Source organism: Sesamum indicum, linkage group LG4, assembly GCF_026168435.1.
Source record: "Sesamum indicum cultivar Baizhima isolate 11 linkage group LG4, ASM2616843v1, whole genome shotgun sequence".
NCBI classification, from domain to species: domain Eukaryota; kingdom Viridiplantae; phylum Streptophyta; class Magnoliopsida; order Lamiales; family Pedaliaceae; genus Sesamum; species Sesamum indicum.
In genome coordinates, this window is record NC_142660.1 from 15,340,208 (window position 1) to 15,362,543 (window position 22,336).

At 33.1% G+C, this 22,336-nt stretch overlaps 1 protein-coding gene and 1 long non-coding RNA gene across 3 annotated transcripts; one reads left to right on the forward strand and one right to left on the reverse strand.

Moving 5' to 3' along the window:
* Nucleotides 1-1,821: 1,821 nt before the first annotated feature.
* On the reverse strand, nt 1,822-20,881 carry LOC105160861 (protein VAPYRIN). Of its 2 annotated transcripts, none has more exons than XM_011078359.3 (2): nt 19,774-20,878; nt 1,822-2,553 (listed from the first exon to the last, which is right to left on the reverse strand). In XM_011078359.3, the coding sequence occupies exons 1-2, from the start codon at nt 20,734-20,736 to the stop codon at nt 2,149-2,151; spliced, it is 1,368 nt and encodes a 455-aa protein (XP_011076661.2). In that variant the 5' UTR covers nt 20,737-20,878; the 3' UTR covers nt 1,822-2,148. The 2 variants fall into 2 exon arrangements, with proteins under 2 accessions (XP_011076661.2, XP_011076662.2); XM_011078360.3 differs by lacking the exon at nt 1,822-2,553 and adding an exon at nt 2,953-3,461 and having other exon boundaries at nt 19,774-20,881.
* LOC148788504 (uncharacterized) lies at nt 7,738-8,474 on the forward strand. Its single transcript, XR_016065170.1, has 2 exons — nt 7,738-8,099; nt 8,292-8,474. It is a non-coding gene; the product is annotated as an uncharacterized LOC148788504 (long non-coding RNA).
* Nucleotides 20,882-22,336: the final 1,455 nt, after the last annotated feature.

Here is a 22,336-nt window from a genome sequence, read left to right on the forward strand (position 1 = left end):
TTTCATGGCAGATAATCAAAATTTTTGCATCAATTTTTATTTAATCATGATTAATTATAATTAGGATAATTATATTGACACCTTCTGAGGTTATGCTAAATTATACAAACGCCTCCTGTGTTCTACAAAATTACAGCTACGACCCATGAGGAGTGTTAATATAATGTTTTTCAGTGGGTATTTCTGTAAGTTTTGTCTTTGAATAGAGGGTTTAGCTGTAATTACAACTATAACCTCAAAAAATGTAGCTGTAATTTTACAAAAAAAAAAAAAAAGAAAGTATTTATATATTGTAGCCTAATTTTAGAAGATATCAATATAATTTACCCTAATAATTATTCACTACAATTTTAGTCCATAATCAATTATAAATTTTGTTCATGTGAAAACAGGTGTGTAAGAGATTGACAACCTTAGTAGTTAAGGAAATTACTATATCAACATAAAGTATGAAGAACAATAATTGGCGATACCTTAAATCATGTGTGAAATAATTGGTGGTGTAAGTAATATGCATGCATTGTCGCTGCGCATAGTAATAATTACGGGAAAAAACAAGAGTAAAATGTACATTTTTGTCGCGTTGATGATAGAATCAACATTCAACAATTACTTAATATGAATTTTCTTCTTCACAAATTGGAAGGATTTGCATTTTTCTCCCTAACACTTAATGGCCCTTACTCATGTGTGGTACTCTGTTGTTGTACGGTCTGATGATATTTTGGATGGATTTAAACTTTACGTTGAGGTAAATTATATTTATATTTTCTAAAATTAGGTTAAAATATACAAACATTTACGTTGAGGTAATTTTATTTATTTGGTCTCAAAATTAATTTTTGAAAAATTAAAATTTTCAATTTCCCAAAAAAAATTCTCCAGCAAAGTTATACAAGTTTTGTGAATCAATAATTACATAACGTGAAACATCGTAATGATAAAGAAGCAGTCTTTAATTAATACTTTGTAGTGCGTTCAGGAAAAAGGTGCGAAAATTTTTATAAATATTTACTTTTCAAATGGCAACACTCGTTTCTAAAATTTTGTATCCACCTAAAATTAGTTTTATGTCTACTCTTGAGGAAAGTCTTCGAAAATGCTTCTGTAGACTTCAGGTGACTTGTTGCATCTTAAAAGTGAATCGTTATATCAGCTCGATAACAAATTTATAGTGGCGGGATGATCACTTTAAGAGAAGTGATGTCGACACGGCGAGTCTTATTTCTCTTTATTTCTTTTTTGACCTTTCTTTTTGTAACATATATATATACACTAAAGAAAATAAAAGATGTAATAAAACTTGAAACAAAAAGTTCAAGTATCCTATGACCTGCCAACTTATCTGTCTTTCTATATAAATGAAATGTCCCTTAGGATTTTGAAGGATCAAGTGAAAATTGGTAGTTTCAAGAATATTGTGATGATGTTACTGAGGGAATCTTCCTAGAAGCTCTGCATTTTCTTATATAGGGTTATTACATCAGCCCTTCGTAATGTTTAGTTATTTGGAATTCATCTTTTTTATTGGTTTGAATGAATTGCTGGTATGAGCTGAATAAATTCAGTCCAAGATTAATGCATCGTATACTTGATTTCTATCTTGAGTTGGATGGACTAGCTACCTTAAGTCGATATGTCCTTAATGCAGTTCCTGTTTATGCTTACATGATCCCTTCTGTCGTCATTAACAAAACCGATTCCCTTATCAAAATAATATGAAGCACTTATCCTAAACTGTACGCCAACGACATGACAAATATATTACACTTATAAATTAGTACAAAACCCCGACCCATTATTACTATGGGTGACTCTATGGAAGATCAAATTTACTTGTATTAATTCGATGCACGGCTTCTTGGCCGTAAAAAACAAATAGTGTAGCCATCAAATATTACAGGTTAAGAAGCTTATCGTTGAGACTAATTCACTCACTTTGCTTACATTCTTTGACAGCAAGAGGGGAATCACCCAATTAGTGCACTGAGTCTTGGACGATACCGACTGACATCCCAGAAGTAGGGCTGGTATTTGCCTATTGGAAGTTATCGGCTTAGACGATGATAGCAACAGCTAGCCTGAAATAAACACTTCCTGGTCTTCATAATGGCTGCAGAACTAGCAACTACTTGCATATTGACAGAACTATAATGCTGCTCCTTTGTCTATGAGAAGCTGTGTTATATCCTCATACTCCATCAATTTCGAAATGTATAGTGGGGTTGCAGCTTTCTTGGTCTTGGCATTCATATTAGCTCCCCTATTGATAAGAACTTCAACAGTCTCAACGCTCCCTCCTTCGACAGCCATGTGCAACGCTGTGTGACCTTCAGCATCTGGGCGTTCCACATCAGCACCAAACTCAACAAGCATCATCACTACGTCTTTGTTTCCTTTAATTGCAGCCACATGGAGTGCCGTCAAACCATATTGATCGCAGAAGTCCGTAGTTGCTCCTTTTTCTAGTAGCGACTCCAGTACCTCGAGCTCTCCACGTCTAGCAGAATGAAGTACTGCTTCGCCTCGTTCAAGTATTTTAACTACGTCCTTCTGCACGTTGTTGATAAAGATCAGTGAGACGCTAGAAGTATGAACAGCAGGCTAATAGATTACAGAAGTTATCTAGATAAGAACCAAAGCATAACTTGAGCAGATGCATAAGAGAGGATTGATCTATTAAGACTTGGATCACTACAATGAGTGCCAACAATGGCCAGAATTCACCTCTCCGAAGGGAACAAGTTTGCATAAAGAATCACTTTACATTCATCATTTCTTAGACCTGGCCGTCAGGTATCCAAATGAACATTAATCCAGCGATTTTTAACATTACAGAATGTCATTTTACCAAGATCTCTCTTTCCTGTTCTTTTCGATTGATGGGTGTCATTTTTACCAAAGATCAATATACACACAACAATGAAGAACTAACAGAAAAAAAGAGACAAATTTATTGAAATATTATATAATACTGCAAAAAGAAAGTAGGGATACACGTAGAAGTGTGTTTACACAAACCACGTTTCTGCCAAAAAAATAATCAAACAAAAAATAAGAAACGTCGTGCAGGTCCATTCATCTGTGACTTGAAGAGGACTAGAATACCAAAAAACTCGTGCTATAGAAGTGCAATTCTTTGATTAAAAAAGGAATAAGATAGTAAGATACAAAAAATCACATTCTCAACATGATTCTTTGACTAAAAATATAGCCAAACAAAGCAAGCTGCAGTTGAGCATTAAAGCCCGTGACGGTCTTTTCAAACCGGGATTAAATGTGTGTCTGCTCCCTCATTTTTTTTCCAAACAACGCTCCTTCATTCTTCAAGCTTTGTCCATATACAGCTTTCTTTGAGCTTCAGACTGCATTTCATCTTCTTGTTCAACTTGATCTTGTTTTAATATCGGGAATGACAAATAAAACCACAAGTTGAAGAGGGAACAAAATGAAGAACGAAGCTGGAACAATTGAGACGAAGCTTGAAGAATTAGAACCAGGGAGCTATTTTCTCGAGTTGTGTTTGGAAAAATAAGAGAGGTCATGTGATCAAAATTGGAATTTTTAGTTTAAATACGGGTTATATGCAATTTAACTCCCGTGGTATCGCAAATGAGTAATTTACCGACCTATAAAAGCACAAAAAAAAATTAAGCCCATTAGACGAATCCGTGCAGTTCACGCGCCTTTTTTAGATTTTTTAACTTTTAATTATAAAATTATATTTATATCCTTATTAATAGTTATTGAAACTAATTGAATTTAAGGTTCAAATTTAACTAACAAAATAATGGCCCAGATTTTACTTAATTCGAATCAACGGTCTACATCTAAAAAGCTCATGTTTATATAACATTTAATTAAAAATATATGTATATGATATATTCATATTAATTAATATATATATATATAGAGAGAGAGAGAGAGAGTTGGCTGGGGAAAGGGGGGAGCGGGAGGCGACACAGGGCTGACGAAAATAGTGAGGAGGCGCCGATGAGGGATGAGAGGTAAGGGAAGGGGCCGCTGAGGGGTTTGGGCAGGTGGAAGGGGAAGGGGAGGGGGGGCGGTGGGTGAGGTGAAAGAGGGAGGAGGATCGGGAGAGACGGAGAGGCGAGGGTGGCGACGGGGTAGAGGATGGTGCGTGCATTACACTAATGTTCCTGGGGGGTTTGCTTCTTTTTTTAAAATATAGGGGTAATTTCTTTTTTGTTTCACAGGGTGTATTTTGTACATTTTCTATATTATAAGGGTTTACTTGTATTTTTTCTGTTAAATACTATTGCGTGTTCTATTACATTTCTATCTATATTATAAAAGTGTGAATAATTTGTCATGCTTTATGCCAATTATATCCTTTCATATAGTAAATAGAATTATAACTTTATGTGTACAAATAAGTAAATTTTTAATTAGTTTTCATAATAGGAATTGTTAATTACTTACATAATTGAATTGAGATAGAATTCTAATAAAAAATAAATTATAATAAGAGTTATATTCATAACTTATAACTAATAACTAATTAAATAGAATTTATTTAAGACTTATAATACTAAATAGGAAAAATATATAGAATATATAATTAGGAAAAAGATACGATTTAAAAATTTGAAAGAAACAAAAGCAATTTGGGGGACAGTGTCCCATTAATTTAATATAATTTAAATTCTACAATAATATACTATAAAAATATCAGTAACTTCTGATGTTTTAATTTTTTTATTTTCTGTGATGATAAAAAGACTAAAATTGCTTAGAAAATGTAATTTTATATGGCAATAAATAATATCTTGGGGTACTTAATTAATAGTATAATCTGCAAGTTCAATGAAAATTAATAAAAATCAATTATTTATTAAAAACAACCTTAAGATAAAATTACTTATTTCATAAGTGATTTTTTAATTAATTGTTCTTATAATAATAATTATAAAATCAAAATAGTATTATTGAAAACTTATTTTATAGATTAAATAAGTCCATCTTTATGGAATGTTTAATGCACTGATTCCTTGGTCTATAAGAATTCTACTACATCATTTACAATAATAAATAATTTAATTTCTATACTTTTGTATTTTAATTCAACTCTAATTTAATAAAATTAAACAATTTATTTTATGGTTATTCAATTCAATTCATAAAATATTATTCGTCAATTTATACTATTTTCAACCAACATGAGGAACAAATGGAAAGTAAAAATATTATTACAAGAAAATTACATTATAAACAACTTCAGTGATAGTATAAGAATTAAAAATCAAAATCAAAATCAAAAGCCAATCATTTTTTCCGGATTTGCACAATTAGGAAAACAGATTTAAAATCTTATTTCATTCATGAAACATAATTCAAAATATGTAAAAAATTAAAGTAAATCAATATTATTATTATACCATTCAATACCAAGATGAAGTCGAATATAACAACTTACTAATTTTATGAATTATCAACGGACATCCTTTTCCTGTGTGCTAAAACTAAAGAACTTGCTAGAATGCAGAGTGTGTGAAAGGTATTCAAAGATAAATTATGTACTGCCTCTTCCAATTGTACCTATTTATTTAATTTCGATAAACTTGTGTGGACTTGATGGTTTTTTGGTATATTTCTTTTGTTTAAAATTGTTGGTGGTTGCCAATAATTCACATTAATGGAGATGTACAACTGATAGTGGCTATCATTCTTTTATAGTGTATGTCAGGGAAGAAATGACGAAGCTGATAATAGTTGTCGTTCTTCCCTAGTGGATGTAAGACGACTTTCAATTTATTTATTTTAAGACTAGAAATAATGCCATCTTCTAATGAACCGGATTGGGATTTTAGTTGGTGCAATTTTTGCACCAAAGAGAAAGTAAAAAAACATGGTATTCTTTTCATTTTGTTTAAGCAGAAAATGTTGGAAGACTTTATATAATCCAAATATGAGACTAAGGGATAGTTTTTATTGGGTTTATTTTTGAATTCGTATAGGTAATTTCCCTAGTTAGACAAGAAAGTGATGGAATTTATGAAAAATTTTCTGTATTTAGAAATGGATACCTAATTCATCTTATAGAGTTTTATTTAGGAATTTGTAATCCATTACTAACCTAGGGTTCCCCTCTCTAACTCAGCATTTTACTTAACATAAAAGACTGGACAACATCAAGAACGTTTTTTCGAAATTCAAACTATTTACACCAACTTTCTAATTCTTTTCGGGTGGTACAATTTGTTTCTTTAATTGTGCTTTGCATAATTGTAGTCTACCAGATTGACATTATTTATGAGTTCTCCATAGGAAAAGAAGAAACATTTTCATATTTTTCCTTAACTTTCTACCGACCTTTTCTGCAAAAGATTTTGGTAAAACAGAAAAATCTTGATACATTTCATCATTTCCTTGTCTGATTGAGGAAGTAGCCATATAAATTCAAAAGTATTCTCAATAGAAACTATCCCTTGGTCGCATATTGTGATTATATTAAAACCTTTCAGCATTTCCTAATTAAACAAAATGAAAAGAATACCATATCCCTTTTACTTTCTGTATGGTACAAACTTTCACTAACCAAAATCTCAAATTGGTTCATTAGGTGGTGGCACTACTTCGGCTGAACAACAAATTCTTCCAAAATCAGTGCAAGAATCTTTCAAATTTTTCTCTAAATAGTGTCAATTTTGAACAAGCAACAATTCTTAAATGGTTCCAATAAAATTCCACATTTTGCTAGACCTCCACTATTCTCGAGAAAGAAATCAAATTGCAACAAGAGCAGATTTTACTTTAAAAATAAAATTTAGCAATAAAATTAGCCAAAGCTACTCCCAAGGAAGAATTGGAAAATATTCTCCAAAAATTTCAAAGTGACAGAGAAGACTCCCATCTTCAGTCAATCTTGCATATGAAAATTAAGATGACTTTTTTTAATCTTCAGCCTATTCCATCAACTTTTTACTATTGTAAATTGCGTCCAATAAAAAGGTTATAATTTTTACTACTGCATCCTCAATTTTTATGCAAACATAGTTAGATTTAAAAAATAATAATAATAAATAAATAAATGTATTAAAAACTAAAAGTTGTCAAGACACCCATTAGGGAAGAATGGCAACTATTATCAGCTTTGTAATTTTATCTCTGACATCGACTACGAAGGATTGACAGTCATTATCAGCTGCACTTCTTCATTAGTGTGGATTATTGCCAACAAGATTTACAGCCACCAATAATTTGCAGCAAAAACAATCATGTACTTAAAGACCATCAAGTCCGTTCAAGTTCATCAAAATTCTACAAATAGGCACAATTGAAAGAGGCAAGACAGAACTCAACTTCGAGTATCTTTCACACTCTCTTCACCACTCAAGCATCAACAAGTTCTTTGTAATATTTCATACAGAAAAATGGTGTCTTAGATAATTCATATCTATGAACATCCCTCAATTCTGTGGAAATTCTCATATTTTCAAATTCAGAAATATAAAATAAATAAGTTTTCTCTTCATTATTTTTATTCTTGGCTCTTGTTTCATAACTTTTCTTCTTCAATAAGCATGAATACACATCCGTCAACAAGGTTTATAAAAATACCTTCCAAAGGTCTCCTAACATATTTTGCACAATGACATTTACTTGACCACTTATTCAATTTTGGTCCTCAAACTATCGACCTTAACAATATTGGTCCTTAAACCAACTCTTTTCAAAACTTTTGGTACTTGTCGTTACTTCCAGCGCTAGAGTTAATGGAACCAGCATTGGAGGGAAAAAAGACTTCCCTTTTCCCGTCTTGAAGCTTGACTGCTTCATGAAATTAGTTAAAAACATCACCTTCCAACTTGAGAAAGAATTGGGGGGAAAACCAGTTGGAGTTGGGGTGCATAATGGGTTGTGGTGTGTGGCTAAGCCTAGTGTGCCTGCAGAGACTTTGCAAGAGGTATTAGACTATATGTCTGTGGAGAAGGTGAAGATGATTGTGATTCCATTAGGGCTGAGGGGAGTTGCTCTTTCCCTGATAGTCTTGTGACATATGCTTCCAATAGTCACTAGCAGAAGACTAAGAGAACCGGCGGCACTTGTGGCTTTGGAGGCACTGCCATGCTCCCCCAGTAAGCATCTGCTTCTTAATTTTGATAAATTTTAATACCATATAATTATTGCAAATAATCTAAATTTCTCTACGCTGATTATTGTTTACAACTATGTTTCTTCTTTTACTTTTTGCTATCACTTTAAATTCCTTGGATGGTGTAAAGATTAATCAATTTCTAGACTAGTGACATGAAATGATATTGTTGCAGGTTATCATCATTGCGGTTTCATTCTTACCTAGTGGGGAGTAATTATAGTGAAAATGGTGACCTGTTGATATCCTTTGGTTTTGCAGTCTGTAGTTTTGAGTATCAGTACCATGATAGAACTTACGATTCTGTGAGTTTATGTATGAGGTAGACATGTTATGCTCTAATACTGTTCTTAATTGAGATTTGTCTCAACCCTTTATTTCTGTTGGGTTCTTATCGCATATGCTTCTGTTTTCCGCTTAGTTATTTAAATTTACAAAAAGAAATATAATACTTTTTAAATATATAACACAAATATTGCAAACTATGGACCTAAAAAAAAATTTTAGAGAATGCAAAGTCGTGGTCCACATCCACGACTTCGAGTTGGGACAATGTCCGCGACTCTGGGACTCCCAATAATAAAACTTGTCCACGACTCCATTATTACATTTTTTAAATATTTAATAATTTTTTTTATTTATTATAATTCATTATTAATTAATTAGTTACAAATTTAATTAATTTATAATCCATGATAAATTTATAGTTTATATAATATAAAAAAAATACAATAATTACAATTGTTAAAAGTGACCATCGTTCCACAAATGTGTCGTTGCTGTCGAGGTATTCTTATTTCCTCACCCACATTTTGTATTGGCTCATGTTATTCATTATCATCATTAAAGGCATTAATATGCAACCGAATGCCCACGTATATTTTTAATTTTGCCCCTCATTTAACATTTTCATATACATTTTTATCTTCATAAAGGGATAAATGTAATGTGCAGATATTGAGTGAAGTTAACATCATTATATTTTTCGTCTTATAGGTACAAAATTATTATATGGAATATTAACTAAAGGGTAGAATAGAAAAGTTATGTAATTTTTTTGGCTAACGTCAGCATTTTTCGTTCAAACTCTAACGAAATGAGATTAGATGTAAATGTAGAATTTTCTGAGGGAGCGTAAGTGTTATTTTAAAATTTTGTTTGGTGAAAGTATAATTTTACATTTTTCGAGGGGTCTAATGTAATTAATCATTTTTATTATATATATATTGCTACTATATCTTCCTTTGTAATATTTTGAATTTCTTAATGTATGCATGTATTCTTTTCAAGTTGGTTGAATATTAATATAGAGTCTATTCTACGATATTATTAAGCCAGGTTGCATATTAATACTGGTAATGATGATAATGAACAAAATGAGTCAATATATAATGTGATTGAAAAATAAAAAAAAAACTCGACGCCAATAGCACCTACGCACTTGTGGGACGAGCAGTCACTTTCAACAATTGAAATTATTGTATTTTTGTGGTATTATATAATTATAAATTTATTAAGAATTATAATTAATTAATTTTGTAATTTATTAATTAATTATAATAAATAAAAAAATTATTAAAATAATGGAAAAAATGTAAGAAGTCCACGACTCCAATTCTCTATTATTGGGACTCCCAATTGGGAGTCGAGGATGCTTGAAGCCACGGAGAAATTATTTAAAAAATGTAAAAAAAAAAGAAAATTTAAAATTTGAAGTGATTTGGGAATTTTTAAAAAAGTAAGTGGTACCGTGGTCAGTAACCACGGTACCACAATTGATATTTAAAAAAAATAAAATTATTATGTCACCGCGGGACACAGAGTTAAAAAAAAAAAAATTAATGCGTCACTGCTGTCATTGACTGCGGTGGCATGATTATTTTAATAAAAATAAATAAAATAGTTGAAGAACCGCTATCTCAGATAACGGTTCTTCATATAAAATAGTTGCAGGCTGCGGCGGCTTTCAGGTGTTGAGCCACCGCACGGTGGCTCAGCATTTTTTTGGCCACACTTTTGCTTGTGACATTGCACCTCACATTATTTAAGTGTGAGCTGCAACGAAAGTGTTCACAGCACAACTTAAACATTTTCCCTCTCCGCATTTTCATTCTTGTTCTTCTTCTCGGGAAATTTTTCTTGTTCTTCCAACATTTACACCTTTCTCTTTAAAAACATTTGAAGAGAGTATGGCTAATTTTGGCCCTATTAATACAAGTATTTTGTATGGGCAACTAAATCATCGGTCAGAAAATGTGTCGGGAAATTCGGATACAACTTTATCCGTACGACGCGATGACATAGCTTTTTTTCGTGTCTTTCAACACGTCACACCCGTGTTTTGCAAGTACTCCAAAATATGGGGTTTCTTGGTGTTTTACAGTGTGGGCATATTGAAATTGACACCCACTTAATTACTGCATTAGAAGAGAGATAGCGTCCCGAGACGCATACTTTTCATTTATCGGTTGGCAAAGCAACTGTAACACTGCAGGATATCGCCATCATCTGGGCACTCCCGATGGAAGGTAATTTTATTATTGGGGTAGATACAAGGTATAGTATTTAACGGTGGCAAAATTATTGTCATCAATGGTTGGATTTTATGCCAAATGAAGATGCTTCCAAATGGTCAAGAATAAAATTAACAGTTTTATATGAATATTTAATAGAAAATACATGTGATGAAGATTGCCCGTTTGAGGCTGTATTACAGGAGGCACGTATATATGCCATGTGCATTCTCGGTGGGGTGTTGTGTCCTGATACTACGGGGAACACCGTGTCATTGTTTTATCTACGGTATATGGAAAATATACACGAGGAATATATCTCAAATTGGGGTTCAGCAGTGTTGGCTTATCTATATCAAGAGCTGTATTCAACATCACAACAAGGGAAAACCAATATTAGTTTTTCCTCGTAGTGATGTTGTACACAATTCATGATATAGATAAGTCAACACTGCTGAACCCCAATTTGAGGTATATTCCTCGTGTACATTTTTCATATGCCGTTGATATAACAATGACACAGTGTCTCCCGTAGCATCACGGCACAACACCCCACCGAGAATTCACATGGCATATATACGTGCCTCCTGTAATACAGCCTCAAACGGGCAATCTTCATCACATGTATTTTCTATTAAATATTCATATAAAACTGTTAATTTTATTCTTGACCATTTGGAAGCATCTTCATTTGGCATAAAATCCAACCATTGATGACAATAATTTTGCCACCGTTAAATACTATACCTTGTATCTACCCCCGTAATAGGAGAATTTATTTAAATAATGTCAAAAAAAAATTAGTAAAGTAGGGCGGTTTTGAAGTTTTTAGAAAATTAAGCGTGACCGCGGTGCCACATTTTTTATAAAAAAATAAAAAAATTTCTCTGTGTCACCACGATGGCTAACCGCGGTGAGACAGAGTTTTTTAAAAAATTATTTTTTATGAGTGACCGCGGTGGCAGTAATATTTTATTAAAAAAAAGAAAATAGTGTTAAAAAAAATGGGTCAAACCTGCAGCCTACAATTTTGCAGGCTGCAGGCTGAGCCACCGCGCTTGGACTCAGCTTTATTTTTGGCCACACTATTACAGTGTGGCCCGTGACACCTTGAATGGAATTGCAGCTCACACTATTTAAGTGTGAGCTGCAATCCTTATTCTTCACCTTGAGCAACAATTTCTCTACAATCTTTCTTCTTCAACATTCAACAACATTTCCTTGTTCTTTCTCTTCCTTCTTCTTCTTCAACATTTCCTGGCCAATTTTATTGTTCTTGTTCACGCACAATTTTTACACCTTTCTCTTTAAAAAATTTTAAAGTGAGAATGTTGAATTTTGACCCTATTGATACCAGTGTTTTATACGGGCAATTAAATCATCGATCAGAAGATGTGTCCGAAATTGCGGATACAACTTTATCAGTACGACGTGGTGATATTGCTTTTTTTCGCGTTCTACAACTAGCACCACGTCATATTCGTGTTTTGCAAGTACTCCAAAATATGGGGTTTCTTGGTGTTTTGCAGTGTGGGGATGTTGAAATTGACACACACTTGATTACTGCTTTAGTAGAGAGATGGCGCCCCGAGACCCATACTTTTCATTTTTCGGTGGGCGAAGCTACTGTAACACTGCAGGATATCGCCATCATTTGGGCACTCCCGGTGGAAGGTAATCTTATTACCGGGGTAGATACAAGGTATAGTACCCAACGGTGGCAAAATTATTGTCATCAATGGTTGAGTTTCATGCCAAATGAAGATGCATTTAGATGGTCAAGCATAAAACTGACAGTGTTATATGAATCTTTATTAGAGAATACGTGTGATGATGATAGCCCGTTTGAGGCTGTGTTACAGGAGACACGTATATGTGCCATGTGCATTCTTGGTGGGGTGTTGTGCCCTGATGCTACGGAGAACGCCGTGTCATTATTATATCTGCGCCATATGGTAAATATACACGAGCAGTATGTCTCAAATTGGGATTGTGCAGTGTTGGCTTATCTCTACCGGGAGCTATGTACAGCATCACAAAGAGGGAAAAATAATATTGGCGGTGTCATGCAATTATTACAGATATGGGCATGGTCTCGCATTATAACGCTTGCACCCATTCCCTCGAATGAATCTTCAACTCTGATGCCGACCATAATAGACCTTGACAATATTCTGCCTAGCCCTCCATATGCTGCACGGTACGAACATTTTTATTTATTTATATAGCTATAAAGAATTTTGATTTCATTTACTTTTCTTAATTTTGATTTTAGGTGGTCATAGCATATATCCTGTACTCATACGGCGCACAATGCTCTACGTATAATAAGGAACGTGTTGGATCGTATGCAATTAAATGAGGTTTATCGTTGTGATTTATTTTTTACGTTTAGTGTATTTCTGAACAAATAAATCACAACGATATAAATACACTAAACGTAAAAAATAAATCACAACGATAAACCTCATTTAATTGCATACGATCCAACACGTTCCTTATTATACGTAGAGCATTGTGCGCCGTATGAGTACAGGATATATGCTATGACCACCTAAAATCAAAATTAAGAAAAGTAAATGAAATCAAAATTCTTTATAGTTATATAAATAAATAAAAATGTTCGTATCGTGCAGCATATGGAGGGCTAGGCAGAATATTGTCAAGGTCTATTATGGTCGGTATCAGAGTTGAAGATTCACTCGAGGGAATGGGTGCAAGCGTTATGATGCGAGACCATGCCCATATCTGTAATAATTGCATGACACCGCCAATATTATTTTTCCCTCTTTGTGATGCTGTACATAGCTCCCGGTAGAGATAAGCCAACACTGCACAATCCCAATTTGAGACATACTGCTCGTGTATATTTACCATATGGCGCAGATATAATAATGACACGGTGTTCCCCGTAGCATCAGGGCACAACACCCCACCAAGAAAACACATGGCACATATACGTGTCTCCTGTAACACATCCTCAAACGGGCTATCGTCATCATACAAATTCTCTAATAAATGTTATATAACACTATCAGTTTTATTCTTGACCATCTAAATGCATCTTCATTTGGGCATGAAACCCAACCATTGATGACAATAATTTTGCCACCATTGGGTACTATACCTTGTATCTACCCCGATAATAAGATTACCTTACACCGGGAGTGCCCAGATGATGGCGATATCCTGCAGTGTTACAGTAGCTTCGCCCACCGAAAAATGAAAAGTATGGGTCTCGGGGCGCTATCTCTCTACTAAAGCAGTAATCAAGTGGGTGTTAATTTCAACATGCCCACACTGCAAAATACCAAGAAATCCCATATTTTGGAGTACTTGCAAAACACGAATATGACGTGGTGCTAGTTGTAGAACGCGAAAAAAAGCAATATCACCACATCGTACTAACAAAGTTGTACTCGGATTTTCGGACACATCTTCTGATCGATGATTTAATTGCCTGTATAAAACATTGGTATCAATAGGGCCAAAATTCGACATTCTCACTTTAAAATTTTTTAAAGAGAAAGGTGTAAAAATTGTGCGTGAACAAGAACAATAAAATTGGCCGGGAAAAATGTTAAAGAAGAAGGAAGAGAAAGAACAAGAAAATGTTGTTGAATGTTGAATGTTGAAGAAGAAAGAATGCAGAGAAATTATTGCTCAAGGTGAAGAATAAGGATTGCAGCTCACACTTAAATAGTGTGAGCTACAATTCCATTCATTACAGTGTGGCCAAAAATAAAGCTGAGCCACCGCGCTTGGTAAGCGCGATGGCTCAGCCTGCAAAATTGCAGGCTGCAGGTTTAACCCATTTTTTTTTAACATTCAGTGAAGACCGCTATCTGAGATAGCGGTTCTTCACTGTTTTCTTTTTTTTTTAATAAAATATTAGCGGTGGCACATAAAAAATAATTTTTTTTAAAAAACTCTGTGTCACCGCGGTTAGCCACCGCGGTGTTTGTTTTTATAAAAAATGTGGCACCGCGGTGCCGCTTAATTTTCTAAAAACTTTAAAACCACCTTACTTTACTAATTTTTTTTACATTATTTAAATAAGTTCCCCTATTACCGTGGTAGATACAAGTTATAGTACTAAACGGTGGCAAAATTATTGTCATCAATGGTTGGGTTTTATGCCAAATGAAGATGCTTCCAGATGGTCAAGAATAAAATTAACAGTGTTATATGAATATTTAATAGAAAATACATGTGATGAAGATAGCTCGTTTGAGGCTGTATTACAGGAGGCACGTATATATGCCATGTGCATTATCGGTGGGGTGTTGTGCCGTGATGCCACGGGGCACACCGTGTCATTGTTGTATCTACGGCATATGAAAAATATACACGAGAATATACCTCAAATTGGGGTTCAGCAGTGTTGGCTTATCTATATCATGAGTTGTGTACAACATCACTACGAGGAAAAACTAATATTGGTTTTCCCTTATTGTGATGTTGAACACAACTCATGATATAGATAACCCAACACTGCTGAACCCCAATTTGAGATATATTTCTCGTGTATATTTTTCATATACCGTAGATAAAACAATGACACAGTGTTCCCCGTAGTATCAGGACACAACACCCCATCGAGAATGCACATGGCACAACGTGCCTCATGTAATACAGCATCAAACGGGCTATCTTCATCACATGTATTTTCTATTAAATATTCATATAACACTATTAATTTTATTCTTGACCATCTAAAAGCATCTTTATTTGGCATACCAACCATTGATGACAATAATTTTGCCACCACTGAATACTATACCTTGTATCTACCCCGATAATAAGATTACCTTCTACCGAGAGTGCCCAGATGATGGCGATATCCTGCAGTGTTACAGTTGCTTTGCTAACCGATAAATAAAAAATATGCCTCTCGGGACGCCATCTCTCTACTAATGCAGTAATTAAATGGGTGTCAATTTCAAAATGCCCACACTATAAAACACCAAGAAACCCCATATTTTGAAGTACTTACAAAACACGAGTATGACGTGGGACTAATTGAAGGACACGAAAAAAAGCTATGTCACCGTGTCGTACAGATAAAGTTGTATCTGAATTTTCGGACACATCTTCTAACCGATGATTTAATTGCCCATACAAAACACTTGTATCAATAGGGCCAAAATTAGCCATACTCACTTCAAATATTTTTAAAGAGAAAGGTGTAAATGTTGCATGAACAAGAACAAGAAAAATTTCACGAGAAGAAGAACAAGAATGAAAATGCGGAGAGGGAAAATGTTTAAGTTGTGCTGTGAGAACTTCCATTGCAGCTCACACTTAAATAGTGTGAGCTGCAATGTCACGGGCAAAAGTGTGCCAAAAAATGTTGAGCCACCGCACTGTCTAAGCGCGGTGGCTCAGCACCGGAAAGTTGCAGCCTGCATTTTTGCAGGTTGCAGCTTTGACCATTTCTTTTTTTGTTTTCGATGAAGAACCACTATCTTCTTCAACTGTTTTATTTTTTTTATTAAAATAATCATGCCACCGCGGTGGCGCATTAAATTTTTTTTTTTTAAATATCAATTGTGGCACCACAATTACTGACAGCGGTGCCACTTGCTTTTTTAAAAGTTCCAAATCACTTCAAATTTTAAATTTTCTTTTTTTTCTATATTTTTTAAATAATTTCTCCTAAAGCCGGATGCGGACAATGAATCCGCATTTCTTTAATAAAAAAAATTCTCAAGTCGTGAACCTTATCAACGACTTATAATATTTGTGTTATACATTTTAAAAATATTATATTTTTATTATTATTTTTATAATATTTAAATAATGAAGCCTTCTGGTTCCTGTATACTTCATCTCTGCTTCATGGTTCCCTAGGGAGAAAAATATTTCCAATGGTGGATAATGAGTTATTTATTAAAATAATATTGGAAAATAAAATTGCAACTATACCCGTTTTGGTATATAGTTGCAAGATTAAGGGGAGTCGTTACTAACAACTCCCCAGCTTTTTTGTTTTTTTAATATTTTTTTAAAAAATGTGCTCAAATCATTAATAGCACTAACGACTTGAGCACACCTAATTTTTTTATTTTATTAATTTATATTTAATAATAATATATACTAATTAGTTAGTAGTTATTATTTTAATTTTATAATATTTTGAATTTTTTATTTAATATTTTATAATTAAAAAATATTAATAAAATATGTTAATTTTATATTAATTTTTAACAACTAATAAAATCGAAAGCTACGTACAAATAAAAAAACTCTCAACTATTGGCTTTACTGTTTTGGCATCTACGGTCCTATCTTGGCACATTATTTTGATGTAATGGAATTCAACTTTGCTGTGATTGGATAAGAATTTGTTATCTTGCCCGTGTTTGGGATTAGTCTATCTCACTAGAAATTCGGATAGCTTGTCATCAATCCGACGAGTAGAACAAAAATATTATAAAATTAAAATTAATTACAGAATGTCCGCCAACCCACAAGTACGTCATTGCCGTTATCGTTGAGGTTTTCTTCTTTTTTGGGCCACTGATTCTATTGGTTCGTTTAGCTCTTTATCATCATAATCGGAACATTATCTTGTGACAAAGAGTTTTAAGAAGTCATATATTGCACTACTACTTGTTGATATGTGACAATGTGATAAAATATTTTGAGATATGCCCCTAACATGGTTTAGAATTTGACTTAGTCCTTGTTTAATCTATTCTCATAGCTAATTTGAATGTTTTTCATTTAGTTAGCATGAAATAAACCGAAAATAATATAAGTAATGTTTAAAGAGAAGGAAAAACAAATTTAAATTAAAGTACGTTTATTAATTAACATACCACAATAATTAACAAAATGGGTAAATTACAATGACCCCTTCCCTGAGATTTGACATAATTATGAGTACCCTCTTGTTGTTTGAAAAATTACAAATTCCCCCCTAATATTTGATGAAATTATGTAATCCTTATAGAGTTATGAAATTATCAACTTTCCCTTTACTGTATCTTTTAGTTTTTTTGCAAAAGTTAAAAACTTATAAAAAAAAATTGAACGAGATGAATGAAAAAATTTTAAAAATTATAAAAATAATTATCTACTTAATCCAAAAAAAATAATTTTCTAAAAAAATAAATAAAGCTTTAATTTTTAATTCACAAGGGCATTTTGATCAATTCACCATAAAATTGACGAAAATTTAATCGATTGGGCTAATTATTAGACGGCCGTTAAAATCAGAGAGGTATTGATATTTTTCAAACAACAAGGGAGTATTCATAATTATATCAAACCTCAGCGAAGGTCATTGAAATTTACCCTAACAAAATTTAACATAAACAATAATTAACAGAAAATTTTCTTTTTATGAAAAAAGAGTGCCAAGTCGTTAGTAGCACTAAAGATTTTGTACAACAAAATATGTGCCCAAGTCATTAGTGCAAACTACGGCGACGACGCACTTATGACACTGGCGAACATTATTAAAATTTATAATTAATTTTAATTTTATAATATTATAGTTCTGCTCGTCGGGATCAACAGCAAGCTATTAAAATTTCTAATGAGATGGACTAACCCTAAGCGCAGGCAAGACAATAAAATTCATGTGCAATCACAACAAACCAATCTCCATTGCATCAAAATAATATGTCAGGGCGGGATCATAAACACCGAAATAATGAAGCAAATACTTAAATAATTTTTTTTATTTATGTGTAATTTTTAATTTTATTAGTTGTTAAAAATTAATTAAATCAATATTTTTTTTCTTAATACTTTTTAATATAAAAAAAATTAATTAAAGTTCCAAAATATAAAATTAAAAAAATAGTTACTAATTAATTAGTATATAATATTATTAAATATAATAACAAACATAAATTAATAAAAAAAATAAGTGCGATCAAGTCGTTGGTGCTTGTTAGCAGCGCTAACGATTTGAGCACGTTTTGTAAAAAAATAAAATAAAAATAAAAAAAGTTGGGGAGTCATTAGTAGCACTGACAACTCCCCTTAATCTTGCAACTAACTATACCCCATTTTCGGGTATAGTTGAAAAAAGAATTTTTTTAATATTATTTTAATAAATGGGCCTGGTGGAAATGTTGCTGACAGGCTCCAAAGGTGATAATCAATTACATACTGCTAATTAGGACAGATGTATAATTTATAAGCATATGTATTTCTACATATTTGGAGTACAAGTAATATGTGGTCCTCCTAAATGGAGATTCCAACCCCTAAGCTTACGAGGAGTTTTGATAATGAGAATAATATTTGGTTTTATAGCTTAAAACTCATTTTTTTTCTCAAACCTTTCTCAAGTATATCTTTTAAGACAGTGGAAGTTGATGTTTTTGTCGAATTTCATAAAACAACCAAGCTCCAAGGTGTAAAAAGGGAATTTTTTTTCCTTCCAATACTGGCTCTGTTAACTCTAATGCCAGAAATAACGGCAAGGAGCAAAAGTGTTAAAAAAATATCGATTTAGAGTCCAATATTATTAAGGTCGATAATTTGAGGATCAAAACTGAACAAATGGTCAATTATAGGGCCAAAAATTGTAATTCAACCACCCTCTTCTGAGGTAATTTTATAAGAATCCATGTTTGGTTTTGATTTTGGCCCATTTTTGAGAGGGGCCAAAATATAGAGTATGTTTGGCTTGTTTAATTTTGTAAGTTTTAGATATATTTTTTATTATTTTAAAATAATTTTAATTATTTTTTATCCAAAAAATACAATTAATTAAAAAATAATATTTATTTTAATCCACTCAAATTTATTATATATATTTTTATACATATATATACATATAAATATATATAAAAGAGACATGATTGACAATGAATAGTACTTTTTGTCTCTCCACTACCCAATTCAAACATACCATACTTATTTTATATTATCTCAAAAAATAAATACAAACATCCACACTATCTCTAACTTATTTTTATTTATCTTTGTTTTTCTCTATCTCTACGAAATATCCAAAACAACTTAAAAACAAAATCAATCATTATGATTCAGTGTTTGACATTTTCTTATATTACTTTCTAAATTACTTTCCCATTTTATTGAACCAAGATAAAGTTGCAGTAACAAATTGGCGAGAGAGAAACAAAATGTCAAGAACGAATAAAAGGTGGAATCACTTACCTGGCCCTTATCCCGGGCGACATCAATGGCTGAACGACAATAATCCACATCACCAATAGTGGGGTCCGCCCCAGCACCCAGAAGCATCTCCACGATCCCTCGGTCCCCGTTCGCCGCCGCTCTATACAAAGCCGTCCGGCCGTCCTTGCTCCTTGCGTCCACGCTTGCCCCTGCATCCACCAACACCTTAGCACTCCCCAAATGCCCTTTACTCGCCGCCAAATGCAACGGCGTTCTCCCTTCCTTATCCCTGCAATCCACTGCCTCACGTTCCTTACTCAGCCTCTCAACCTCCTCCTGCCGATCAAACGCCGCCGCCACGTGTAACTCCGTCCACCCCTTAGCCACCATCCTCCCGTCGTCATAAAGCTCCCGCCCGACGTCAACCCTCAACCCCGCCTCCAAGAGTAAACCCATAACGTCAGGGAACTGAGCTGCAACTCGATACAAGGACTCGGCTTCCCGAGCCGGCAACTCGGAAACAACCGAACGCTGTCGTTTGACGATGCTCCTCACCGCCTCAAAATCTCCCGCGCCCACCGCGTGAGTGAGGAGAAAGGGGCCAACGAAGTAAACCTTGAGCTTGACGTCATAAGTGGAGCGATGGGCCGCGGAGTTGAACCAGCGGTTGACGAGCTCGGACTTAGTCGACTCCGGAGAGTCAGCACCCAGGTCTGGTGCGGCGGCGGTTTTCAGAAGGAACCGGTCAGAGGGGGATCGAGGGAAGGTGGGGGGGAGGTGGGATTGGGGTTGGAGGACGATTTGGAAGGTGGCGGAGGAGAGTGGTGGGACGAGGCCGCTCGGTGGGTTGACGAGGAACTTGTGGGGGGAGGAGGTCTGGAGCTTGAAAGCCAGTGGGGCGGTAGAAATGAGGGATTTGAGGCGAATGTTGGTGCGGCATTTGCATCCCAAGGCGAAATCTATGCGGATTTCGTGGTCGGATAATTCGATTAATCTGTCCATAGGGTGCTGAATGACGACAAAGATGGAAAAGCTGATGAATCATTTCGTTGCAGAGGGGAAGAGAGTAGAGATTATAGGCGAGGTAGAGCACGCATGATGGTGTGGGCATGTGATTTTGACAGTGTATATAAAGGGAGAAGACAAAATATTGTGTTGGATTTGTAGTTTTACTGTTTTGTTTTGTATTTTGGAGTGTGTTGAAAATAAATGATATGTTTGGGTTTGTGTTTTGAGATAATTTAAAATATTTTAAAATAATTGGTGTAGGTTTGATATTGGGATTCATCACTGTTCATATCAAATGATATCTTGTTTATATATCTTTGATATATAAATATATATATATTGTATGTTTAATGTTGTATTTTTTGGAAATAAAAATTACTGTTTATTGTCAAATCATGTCTTTTTTATATTATATATATAAGTGTATATATATTATATATAGAAAATTAAAAAATAAAAAAACATACATATAAGGTGTGGACAACAAAAAATATTGAGAATGTTTTATCTTATCTTGGAAAAAGCGAAAACATAAAATCAAACAAAGCCTATCATAATAGGATTCGTTTTTTGTTGTGTTTTATGGAGATAGAGAGAGAAAAAAATAAAGATAAATAAGTGTGTGTTAGATATAGTATGTATGTTTGATTTTTTTTTTTAGATAATTTAAAATAAGTATTATATGTTTATTGTTGTGTTTTGGGAGACAAAAGTTACTATTCATTTTCAAATCATGTCTTTTATATATATATGTGTGTGTATATATATATGTATTTATGCTAAAACATTCAGAAACACCTAAATAAGGTGTTTTGAATGATGACAAACATTGAGTATGTTTTAACTTGTTTTGAAAATAATTTGAAAATAAAAACAAACATAGTGAAAAGTTTCCTTTTATTACCTTCTATTTTTATGGCAACTTCTAATCGAATCAATTTACGTAAACTTAAATCAGTTGTATGTTAACTTTATATATATTATTTAAAAAAATATCAATATAATAATAAGTTAATTTAGAATAAGTATAAACTTTTATTCAAAAATAATTAAAAAGTTAACTTATGATAAATATGATTGTTTAATTCAATTTTTTCACTAATATTATTAAAGTCGGTAAATTTTGACTAATTTAAAAATCAATTGATAAATGAAAATAAATGTAAGATTACATTATGTTTGTTTGTGTCTTTATTTTCAATTTTTAGTTGTTAATTTTTAATGGGAAATGTTTGTTTTCAATTTTGTTAGACATTTGTATGAGATGAAAATATATTTGAACTAGTTAATGAAATTGTCAGTGGTGTCAAGTTAATATATTTTTTATTTAATACAGATAATCTCACTTTTTTATTGTCGGTAATTTCATTTTTTATTTAAATAAAATTGATAATGCCTGACCTGTGATCTGCCTTCCTGCCTTTAGAGTAGGAGATGGAAATGTCCAACATTTGAAGGGACTTTGCTTAATTTTTTATTGGTTAAGAATTTTTTACGATGTCATGTCAAAGTATTGTAAAATGATGTATATTATTAGTTTACAAAATTAATAATTGAAAATATATAATATATGTATGTATATAAAAAAAAGTAA

Bases quoted from the DNA above. Each gene is read 5' to 3' on its own strand.
- LOC105160861 (XM_011078359.3), bottom strand. From the start codon at position 20,736: ATGGACAGATTAATCGAATTATCCGACCACGAAATCCGCATAGATTTC. The intron at 2,554-19,773 runs GTAAGTGATTCC...AACAACGTGCAG, and splicing joins TCGCCCGGGATAAGGGCCAG to AAGGACGTAGTTAAAATACT.